The sequence below is a fragment of the Trachinotus anak genome, unplaced genomic scaffold (assembly GCF_046630095.1).
Source record: "Trachinotus anak isolate AG129_WGS33_773 ecotype Australia unplaced genomic scaffold, CSIRO_AGI_Tana_v1 ptg000019l, whole genome shotgun sequence".
In the NCBI taxonomy this organism is placed as follows: domain Eukaryota; kingdom Metazoa; phylum Chordata; class Actinopteri; order Carangiformes; family Carangidae; genus Trachinotus; species Trachinotus anak.
This window is the reverse complement of record NW_027273870.1, coordinates 19207260-19219562: the sequence shown is the minus strand read 5'-3', so window position 1 is coordinate 19219562 and position 12303 is coordinate 19207260. Positions and strand designations below refer to the sequence as shown.

Sequence of the window (12303 nt, the reverse complement as noted above, 5' to 3'; positions counted from 1 at the left end):
ATATATATATATATATATTACCCCTTGGTGATGACATAAGGAGACACATGCATCTCCTTCCATATGTTGATGACACACAACTTTATGTTGCTGTGTCTCCTGTTGACAAGATCAACTGATTCCCTTTTTAAATTTATTTTAGAAAATGATGACTTGATGTCACAAAACTTTTTACAGCTCAACCAGGACAAATATGAAATTTTAAACTTTGATTCTATTGCATTTATTTTATAAATTGTATCTTATTATCATGTTTACATCATATTGTTTTCGGGTTGTCTGTCCATCCTTATTCTCGTGGACACGATATCTCAGTAACGTCTTGATGAAACTTCTTCGGATTCGGCACAAATATTCACTTGGACTCAAGGATGAAAAGATTAGAGTTTGGTGGTCAAAGGTCAAAGGTCAGTGTGACCTCACAAAACACTTTTTAGCCATTACTCAAGACTTCACACAGCAATTATGACAAAATTTCAGACAAATGGTTCATATTTTATATGACTCTGGATTAACAGGTATGTAATCTGAAACTAGTCTAGAGTCGCAGAGGCATACAACCACGACGCAGTGATTGCAGTTAATTTTCTAATGTTTTTTTTTCCTGTTTGCTACAATTATATTTTCTTTAATCTATTTTATTGTATCTCATTGTCAGCTGTCTTATTTGATTTGTCCTGTTTTGCTTTTTAGCTTATCATTCATCTGTGAAGCACTAACCTGTATGTAACTTGCTATACAAATAAAATTTGTTTGATTGATTGTTGAGTGCGTCTTTTGATGTTGTTTTATAGCACTGGTGTCGTGTCATTCTTGTTTTAGTGTCATCTGCTGATCTTAAGTGGTATGTCACTGCTGTTTGATCACCAAGTGGCACATAAAAAACCAGATGTAATTCTTCTTCTGCTGCCACATGTCAGTCTGCACTTGCTTACGGTCATTCCCGACCAGTTTACCGCTGCTGATACTCATTGTGGTATGCCGCAGCAATGTGCCACATGAAAACAGTATGTCACCATTGCTCCACTGGGAGATTCCACTACCTTTCAGTTGATTGAAATCTACAAAGACTATAAATCACTTAAAGATGTTTCACTTATGACAGAGAGACGCATTTATTGAATGACTGATTAAACGCAGAGAAAACACTGGACACTGTCAGTGACCAGAGTCTCAACCTCTGAAACCCTGAAAGGACCCGATTTCTCACGTCTCTGTTCCAAAACACAAACTGACAAAAATCAAATGGAAAAATGCTGAATTTAAATGAAATATTGGATGGAGAGATGAGGAAAAGAGATGCCAGGGGTGACTCAACTTTAGATGAGTTGGGACTCTGCACTGACACCTGATAACTAAATTGTAAAATACTGTTCACTCAGGCACATAGCACCATTTTGCTCTTTGCTTTTTAGACAGTTTCAAAAACAAATGTTCTTGTACTATGTGATGTCCCCAGTCATGGTTAAAAATGCCGCAGACAAAAACAAAGGGCAATTAAGTGGCTACGTCAGACAGAAAATTCAAAGAATCCTTGAACACCACACATTGTATGATGTTATAACCCAAAAGGCCTAAACCAGAAAACACTTTGTGCAGCTTGTTCCAATCAGTCTTAATGCTAATACCATAGCTATAATCAGCCCATCAATCACAACATGTATCTTAACCTGAGGTTGCTAGAGATAACAGTCTCTTAGTTGCTACAACAGCAATACTACAAAACAGCTTCATTTCATAGTCTTCAGGATTCCAAAGTTGTTTTAGCAACATACTGCCTTGCAATGGTTCTTAAGCCCTTACAGTACAATTAGTCAACAGAGTGCTGCTATAGCAACAGGATCAACACCATTAACGTACACCCTCTCTTTCCACTTGTCCTTCTCTGCTGTTGTCAGTTCCTTCCTTCCTTCTCTATTCAAACAGCGTTCATACTTCAGTGGTTAATTCTGTGTAATAGTATGTGTGACAATTTCATTCCAATAAGTGTTGAATTTCTTGTCTGTACCTTCAACTGGATTTTCCTGTCACTCTGTAATATCCATGTCAGCCTCTACATAGAGAGCCCTATTCTGTGCTGCTGATAGAACAGGGCTGAGATTAAAAAGGTGGAGGCGATGAAACACCACTGCCTCATATTGTCAGTGGTGATGATAAGAGATGAACAAAAAGCAGTGACAATAGATACAGGTTGTGTCAATGTGTGAGATAGAGAGGGTGCAAGAATGAGTGTGAAAGTGACTGAGAGCGACTGAAAGCACTACAGAGAGACTAAAAAAAAATCACCAAGAGGGAACAGGAGATGGGGAGACGCGCTGATACAAGCAGGGGTCTAACAAGAAAACAACAAGGTCAGAAACATTATTTTAAAACGCAGAAACCTAGAGAGTTGACAGCGGACAGAGGCGCAGCAGTGCGGGTACAAACCTCTTGGGGAAGGAGAACTTGACGGCATTCTGGATGAAGCCATAGCAACAGGGACTGACGACAAAGGCGGCTCCTGCCTGGATGCAATGCTCCATCACCATGTCTGTTGCAACGCCACATGCATGGAGTGCCACCTGAAGTGAGACAGACAAAGAAAAAAAACACTACTTTCTTTCACCAATAAAACACGAGTCTTCTTGAAAACCTTCTTTGTCCAACAGAGAGACTGAAACTCTGAGCACTACAGAACATGCACTCAGTCTCATTGATTACTTCATAATGGCTGCTGCTATTAAATACATCTATGCTCTCAAAGGTGCAGACTCGGGTAGTTAGAGCAAACAAAATGTATTAGTGCACTGGGAGTGGAGGCACGGATTCCCATTGAGTGGGTAAACTGTGGTGATGAACACCTAGCTAAGCATTAGTAATGGTGTGCATTTATAGTGGATGGCAGAGAGGGACTAAAAGAGCCAGTATCATAGCCTGTGTGTATTCCAGCCATCTCTTTCTTCAAGTCCATCTGCAAAAATACATTATGACTCTTCAAAGGCAATAAGTTTACAGTGCTAAAATAGATGATTTCCTCTCAAGCGTACATTAGCTAAATAGATTCTCTGTTAATGGTCCAAATAAAATGCATTACACAGTCTGATGTGACAATAGCTACTCAGTTTCACTGAAATTAACCACATTCAACTCAAGCAGCCGCCTCAACCTTCTATTCTCCTCTTCCAAGAACGTGTCATCTTGGCGTCTGCGAGTCTGAATCCACTGCATGTTGTCTTGACAGCAGTGCCACAAAGCAGAAGTTCAGAGCCGGTCAGGACAGGACTAAGCCAAGATTGGCTGTGGCTCCAAAGATCAGGGAAGATGCAGGCACTATAAACACGGCCAAACCTACTCGTAAAGTTACTGAAATGTCTGGACGGGGGGGAACATGTCTCAGATGTAAATAAGATCTCCCACACTTGGTGTAATCCTGCAGCTCACAACTACACAAGAAACCAAAGGTGTATAGTGAAAATCTGCAACCTGTTTTTTTTTTATGTGTAATTTCAGTTATGTACATGGAGCTAGGTGTTCCATCAGACTGAAGAGCTCCACATGGAAATATATTATGATATGTTTGGTCTGTCAACGTTCATCAGTAAAGGAAAAAATTATTTTTTTAAATATGAAATTATACAGGGAGAGTCAGAAAGTGAAAATTGGGGGATTAGCATCAGTTACCTGCATGGCCTTGCATCGATTTGACACCTAATTTTCTCTCTTGCATTTATGCATGGCTTCTAATATTCCTTCAAGAGCATGTTTCAGGCTGCTGATATGGAGGAGGAGTCTCTATTAAAGATTGCATGATGTTACATCCCCCACATCTAAGGCAAAAAATAATTAACAAAGTAACACCATCACTCTCACCCAGCTACTTAATGCTGTACATTAGTCATGCTGTGGCAAAGCCTAATTACATTGTATAACCTTTAGCCTTGATTTAACACAAACACAAAGCCATTCAACCAAAAGAGATGCACAAAACTAAGATAAAAAACATTCTAATATGTTGTGATAACTAATTATGCATTTCAAATTCTTGATGTGGACAGCATCCTTATTTAGAATATTTGTGTCTGCTTTAAGCTGTTCTTATAGACCATTGCTTCAGCCCAATATGTTCTGTGTGTTACTAGATAAAAATGCATAATGGAAGATGAGATTGTATATCAGGCTGTTTTAAAGCCACCCTACAGACATACAGTACAGTACAGTATTTCTTACATGACCTGCTAAGTTTTACCTCGGCACAAACATTTAACTGGAGGATGAAATCATAAATCAATATGCAACCAACAAAGGACCAAGGGCTTTTATAAAACTATGGGATTTTTTTGCAATAATTTGTCTTTTGGGGAGCAGAAAAGCTGTTTCAGTCTGTATGTCTCTCTCAATAATCACATCACAAAAATAATGAGGCTTCATTATTCACTCTTATTCAAGTAATTACATCCCTCTGCTGTCCTATGTGGGCCTCAGACAGACCACATTCCTGAAACACAGCTTACTAATAACCTACTCAATCAACATCACAGTGTTGTGAGCTCCACACTGTTGCACAGGAGAGTGATGCAGCTGTTTTTAAAAGCTTTGGCGGCTTTTCTTTGCTGTGTTGGAGTTTTGAGAGTTCAGTTTATGTTTGTGCTGATTTTGTGATAAAAACTTAATATTACCTGAAGATAAGAGAAAAACATGCATCATCTCCAAAAACTTAATGTCAGCAGAACCTCAACAACTGAAGTACCCTGTTTTGCATCTCTGTGTTCCTAAATTGGTGCATGTGCAAGTGTATTTCTGCGGAACGGGGTAGAATAAATGTGATTATGTAGAATCAAAGCATTGTTTTCATTTCAAAGGAGGATGCAATGCTGCATTTTACTGAAAATAAAAAGAACCAAAGAAAAATATCTGGACTCTGTAAATCAGGGTTGCAGTTACACATAAGTCTTATTGGAATTCATCAACACCCATTTTTATATAAGACTTTCTAAGGCAACACTAAACTTTCTTCACACTACATAAAGAAGGCAACTGAAAAAATCAATTGCAAACATTCACACCCTCAAGCAGAACCAATAATGGACCAGGATCCGATAAAATCCAAATCAACTTCAAGCTCCACCACATTTGCTGCCTCTGGGGTCTGTTGGCTCAATGTCAGGAGAAATGATCAAATTAAATACACTTTATGTACAGACTGCTTCTGACACCAGTCTAATACCTGGGCCAGGCAACTACAGTAAGGGAAAGCAGACACTGACTAAGAATAGGGACACCTCAACTTAATTAGCCTGATTAAATGACTGTGACTAAAAACGGCCCCATGTATAATACATGACAGGATTAAAATTGGTTTGATGGGTGGCTCCTTCAGGTGGGAATATCTGTGTCATGAAACAAGAAGCTTAGTAACAGCCGAGGCTGCAGAAATGTTGATCTCAAGCAGTGCAGAAAAGGACAAACATATTCACATGGATGTTAACGTTCATGTGAAATTAAAAAAACAAACAAACTGTGCTGTGTGTGTGAGTTAACATCCACATGTTGTAGAGAAGAATAATCTGTGCTGTTTGCTCCTTGCCAAGTGGAACAGGTCTCAGTGGAGGGAGCACGCTGGAACAATAGCCACCTCTAATTACAGCAGGTACATATATATTACAGTTTGTCCCAGGGAGAGTTAAAGTCAGGGTACTAGCACAGCTGGCTTATCTGAAACTGGGCTATGACACACTTCAGGAAGATGGATCTTCCCAACATGTCTGAGGGAAGACACCGACCTGAGACACATAAATAACAAGAGGCATCAAGAGTGATGATAGTACAGATTCTAATGGAAAGCAAAATGATGAATGTTGAGTTTGAGAGTCTACAGAAGGTTAGATGATTTTTTATTTTTTTTTTAATCCCAAAGACTTGTTTTATGTGGCAGAGCCAGATTGAAACAGCCCATAAACAACCACAGTTAAGGACCTATTTGCTCTAAATTGACAGTAATTATTTGTTTGAGAAGTCAAGAGCTCTATAGATGAGGGCAGGTGTTTTAAATCGGACCAGCGAGGGTTTCCACTTCCAGTTGGAGCTGAATTTCAGTTTGTTTTAGCCCAATTAGGCATAGCATTAGAAAGCTAGTAAAATATTTATTCTGTTGTCGCAGGTAGCTGTGCAGAATTAATCACATTTACTGAGCCTGATCTTTAAGCTCCACAAACGCAAACAGGAATAACTCCAGTCGCAGAGCTGGCAGAGGTGTAGGTATAAAAAAAATGTGTGATGAATTAAGAAGTAAAAAGGTGACATGGCCAAGTTGCATGCATAAAACTTGAAATGGCTGGCCATTTTTGCTTTTATTACAAACACTTTCCAAAGATTACACTTTGCTTTTCAAAGATGACTGCTAAGCCTTTAATAGAGCATAACTCTTAACATCTTGGAAAATGTTTCTGAAAACAATCCAAAGACATCTTTGGCCAGCAAATTTTTACAGTAAACAAGAACAAGCAAAGACAAGTGAGCTATTAATATTCCTCATTCAAGAGATTCTTTAACCCTGACATTACCTTTGTCCGTCATTGCCTGGCAAAAACTACCTTTTGCCTTTCCAATAATTGGAGAGGGGACAGTGACATACACTGCTTCACTGGAGTGCAGAGCACTAAAAGGGTTCTGATTAAAAGCTCCACTTCAGGAAATGAAAATCCATCGTAGCTGCTCTGAGAAAAATAATTGCACACTGGCATTTTCAGTTTCTGGAAAAAGATGAGGGAATGACATGTCTCTTACTGTGACATGTACTTGTGCTTCTGAAATATATAAATATCTTAAGACTAAAAATACAATGTTCAGACACCTTGCAGTAAATTTGTGGCAGAGTGGGAAGTCACACATCACCTATGCAGCGTTAATCAAAGGTGTTTAACTTTTCAGTTTAAATCCATCATCAGAAATGAGAAGCACTGGTTCGTTGGTTTAATTATTATTATTAACAGTTTAACTTCCAAACCGAAAAGTTGTGTTGCAACTCAACGTCAACACATGTACAGTGTGCAGTATATACACACTGTTAAGAGTTCACAAAATCTGATATGAAAGCCAAACAATGATTACTGTTTTCACAGCAATGCTTTCAAACTCCATGGTAAGATCTTTGATACATTATAGTATATGGAACTGGATAATTACTCTGGTGAGAGGGCTGCTACAGAATTTTAATGTAGTGAAATAAATGAATGTATTAATGTCTTGGAATTGCTGATAAAAACACATTTTCTTTGCAATGTAGTTCAATAAGATGGCAATGGGACTACACCAGTCTATTTTCATGTACAAGAGAATTTGTCTCCTACGCTTTAGAGATATATTAATGCTAATTTGATTCCCCTTATTTTTTAATTGCTCTGTTGGCAGGTAATTAATCAAAAAGTAATTTGATGTGCTTAAAATATGTGGCATTGGAAAACTGGATTACAGTTTTAACAAAATGTAAATCAAATCAAGACGAAGGAAATTAAATAGTTGCATCAAATATTGCTGAACTATGATTTTTGTATTATAGCAATTACGAAACTATCATTAATTTTAAAGTGTTGTTTAATTTGAGTAACTTTTATAATTTAAAACAATTTTTACTTTGCATTGAGCTTCAGTTATTCACAAATTAGCAAATTCTTCAACAATCAAGTCACATGAAATGGTTTGCACATTGTCTACAGAATCTGTGAATCGTCATCAAACAACAGATGGAAACAAAACTGGTGCAAAGGCACACTGTACAGTGCCAGTTGCTCTGCTCACCCCAATCTGAAAAGGCCCAGTGAAGTAATCCAGATTGGCCTGAATGAAGCCGATGTTTTTCAGGCCGAGCTCTTCGCTGCGACATTGGGCCCTGACCAAGGACTCTTCTTTGTTCTCTATGAGGATGACCTTGAATAATGACAAAGAAAACTCACACATCTGCATGTGATTGCTACTTTTTCAGATAACCTGGTATGAGCAATTTGCTGCATGTCATCCCCTCTCCCTCACCTGATTTAGCTGTCTTAAAAACTTGAAAAAAGATCAAATGGACGGCAACAAAACAACCAATCTACACAGCAAAAAGACAAAAACTAAATAAATCATGATAATAAACACAGACTTTAAAGTGAGCTTACAGGAGGCCTATTCTTAGATAATAAATAGGACAAAACATTATAAAGACCACAAACACAATATAGTAGTATACATATATACACACATATAGGAGTATTAACAGCAGTAAGGATCCATTTAATAATCAAATATAATCACTTTATCATTATCAGTTGATCTGTTAATTCATCTATTCATCTTTTAGTCTTTAAAGTTAAACACACACATCTGCAAACACACGCATCTGCGCAAACACCCATATATTACCTGGCAATCTGGAAGAGTGTGAGCCAGAACAATCCCTACATGGCCCTGAGAGACACCACAAAGCAAAAGAAGAAAGATATGATGAAAGAAATGCACAACAGGAAAACAGCACACATCAAAGAAGACATCAGTGGAGTTATGATTAGTGTTGCCCTTTCCAACCAAGTATTGACCTGCTAGCCATGTAACGCTTCCACTCACAGTGTGCATTTTCATGAGTGTAATTACCAGTCTGCCTGTGTGCACCGGCCAAAAACAAAGTGCATTAGAAGAGGAAAGGAAAATATGAGAACTAGTTTCTTTCAGATTGCTGCTAATGGAGCAGCAGTCTAATCCAAGGTCAGGTGCAGTTATAAATATACATGCAAAGCTGGACTGATGGATGAGGGCACGTACCGTTCCACTGCAGAAATCCACAATGGTGTATCCCGGCCTGGCTAGCTCTGTAACCATGGCAACCAAGTTATTCAGCTGTTGCCTCTTCCTGACAGCACGGATATTTGACATTTTCCCTGCAAAGGAGCACAAGTTCCCATTGCATCTGAGAATTAGTTGGAAAAGCAACAGGTTAACACTGAAAACTCAATTAAGGTAAAACACACATAAACAAAGATCAGTGGAATTTGATTTTAAAAGCCTGTTTTGTAGCTTGATTGGTTCCAGTCAATACTTAGTCATTACAATACACCTGACTTCAGCACTGCAGAGATGTCAATACCTGTTAAAAATCGCATTTACACATTTGTCATTACTGTAATGCCCCCCCCCCACCCCCCCACCCCCACCCCCCCACCCCCCCCCCCCACCTGCTCAATTTTGATTTACAACCAAACATTTCAGGTAATGGTTATAGCACACAGATGAAAAGGCCTTGAGTCTCTCATCAACATATTTCCAGCCAATTGCCAACTGGGGAGTGCAAACAATCTTTCATCAAAAGCAAGCCTCCGAGCCAAAATTGTACGTCCTTTGTTTGCAGCACAACTTTCTCTCACTGTGCGAGCGGTATGTACCTCATTAACTCAAAGCACATTTCAGTCTCCTGCATCTTCCTCTCCCGTCGTCTAGCACGCTACATCGGCAGTGAGCTGTTGACACGCTGTGACAAAACCATCTCTGGTCTATAAATCCAGAGTGACGAGTGTTTCATTTGCTCCTGAGTCACACCGTCATAGCCACACAAGTGGAACATCAGAAAAATATTATTCCTATATTTTCCTGCTCACACTGTTCTGTGTTCCACAACAGGGGAGGACGGATGACAGAACAGACTTCTCATTTCGGGGACAGAAATAGGGAAATTCATCCAGCCTCTCATACTGGCTGCTACTGAGCTGATCCCAGTTGTAGGGAAAGCACAATTAAGAGAATGAGGGATGAATTTAAATACGGAGAATCAGCACGAGGGTATTGACAAGATTCTTCATTTGGGTAAGTAATTCACATGGGTGCAGGCACTTACAGTAAAAAAGCCTTTTGATGCATCTGAACATTTAGATTCTAATTGCCAGTGGGTATTATATACATATACAGAGAACGATAGTGCTTTGAGAAACGATGCTATGAGCGTGGTGAGAGTCAACCAAAACAGTAAGGTTGTGGGCTCTCACTACAAGTGGCCACTTTCGCATAAAAGCAGTCATGTGATCCATTGTTGATAAAAATACTGATTATAGCTGTTTTAAGACTAGAAGGTGTTGCCCAAAACGCCTTCAATTTACTTTTTTTATTTATTTTTTTTGCTAAATATATTGATTGCCAAACTTTTGACTGTAAACACTGATCTGTTGTGGATGTAATGAGTGAGGGAGAACAAATCCTGTTCTATGCTATAGAAGCAAGCATGTGGGGGCACACAAAGGTGTCTACAAAAGGTTGCACGAATGTATCAGACATCCTCAAAGTTTTTCACATGTGCCGAGTGCAGAGAAGCAAGGGACTGAGGTCAGTTACACAAGTCATAACAAAACAAAACTTAAGCGCAAAAGCTGTGTGGTCCTTGTATAAAGAAGTGTATAAATTGCTGTTACAGTCTCTGTGTGTGTATGATGAAAGTTCACCACACGGCTTAAGGTCAAACCCATAAGCTACGCAGAGCTGAGTGGGTGGCAGCAGAAGAGCTGACCTCATGCCAGTTGACTTCTTCCTTTTGTTTTCTGTTTTTTTTTTTGTGATCTCATTTTTTTTTTTTTTTTTGCAATATGGATTCAGGGAAAAGAGTTAGTCTGAGAGGTCTTCAGAGTTCACACCCTGGGTCACTGTAATTGCATCAAATTCACTCAGTTTTAGATAAGCATCATAGAGTATGTGTCAAACAGAGGAGTGGTCAAAAAGCCACGAGATGTGAAAAGCAAGAGTGGGAAAACACCGCAGAGAATACTAAACATTCATATACAGGAGTAATGACACAAATAACATGAAACTTGTTTCATATTGTTTTACTTGAAATTCAAATAGCTAACCTATGAGGCAAAGAGGATCTTCCTACAATGTAATTCACTGTGAGTTTTATCGCAGACACCTGAGGCATAAAAAGTTTTAATTACTGTCTCTTTACTTTAGGAGGTTCTTTGGTATTGTTAGGAAAGAGAGAAAAATCTATATCTTTATTAAAGTAACAAATAGTTACTTTAGTTTTAACTTTTATCATTATCACAACAACTGACAACATCAATCCCCAAAGAGAATTTCCTTATCATCTTGCAACTTCGTTCAACGTTGTATTTAATCCTCTCTTTCTGCCCTCACTTAGCTGAAAATGTGGATAAACTGTGCAGCTGTTAAATATTTAGGACTTAATGATAATCTTCACTGGATGTCACTTGTGTCATTGCTGAAATTATGCAGACAAATATTGAATTGGAATTCTGGGATGTGTCACCTTTTTTTTTCCCCAGTCACTAAAAGGTCATATAGATGCCAGTACATGTGAACTTGCTTCATTCACCTCTCAGTTTGATCTGCTGTATGAGATGTATTTAATTCCAGAGCAGATATATCCCTTGACCCTGCCCATTGCCTAACAGTGCAGTGCACCCCTGTAATGAGCCCACAAGGTAACGCTCCTACATTGTTTCTTTCCTTAGAGGACCCAGCACATATGACTCACAGAAGTGCATCACCCAGGGTCATCACGACACATCATCATTCGTCTTTCGGGAGGAAGTCGGCACTGAATTGCAATCCACTTGCCTGGCAAAAATACTGATAGTAGACAATTCAGTGAAACCCTGGATCGTGTTGAATAATGAGGTTTTTGAATGTTTAATGCCAACATTTTTCATCAATTAATCCTACAATATCCATACACATTGATCACAGTATGGTTAGTGTGGCCAGTGTGGCTAGAGAGCTTAAATTAATGAGCGGTCTGAGATGGGGCACAAACTCCTGTCTCATAAGAATGCCTTGTAACCTGTCAGAGGTTTTTGAGAAGGGAAACACGTGGGGAACATCAAGGACACACTGCAGGGTAAAATCTCTCTGGTGGCATACCAGAGTGCTTTGGATGCCCTGGAGGAGATGGAGAAAATATCTAAGAAGAGGCATGTTTTTCCTTTTTTTCTGTAGCGCAGGTTAGGACAGCCTTGACCAGGACATGTGAGCGGATGGATAGATGGATGGATGGATGGATGGATGGATGGATGGACCATCATTAGCCTGTGAATCTTATATGCGACCGTCTGCAGGTAGCACTGTCACCGCTGTCACCCTTCAAGTATGAGATACATTTAAATCAGCTGTGATGTCACACCTGTCACTGTCTAAGTATTAGACAGCAGGAAACATATTTATGGATGCAGGGCTTGAAGCCAGGATGGTCTCGCTATTCAGTAAACAGCATCAACAACATGATGCCAGTTGAGAGTTGCCACCTTAAGAAAAAGCCATGATATGACATCTACCATTAGCCTCAATGACAGTGGA

General features: G+C 39.1%; 1 protein-coding gene across 1 annotated transcript in view; it reads right to left on the bottom strand.

Annotated features, from left to right (window-relative positions):
• The window catches only part of gstcd (glutathione S-transferase, C-terminal domain containing), a 49299-nt gene that overhangs the window by 8721 nt on the left and 28275 nt on the right, over nt 1–12303 (bottom strand). Inside the window, exons 5-8 of the mRNA XM_071503497.1 lie at nt 8773–8888; nt 8377–8421; nt 7774–7902; nt 2428–2561 (exon numbers count right to left, since the gene is read on the bottom strand). Coding sequence (XP_071359598.1) covers nt 2428–2561; nt 7774–7902; nt 8377–8421; nt 8773–8888 — 424 coding nt within the window. The remainder of the gene's footprint in view (nt 1–2427; nt 2562–7773; nt 7903–8376; nt 8422–8772; nt 8889–12303) is intronic.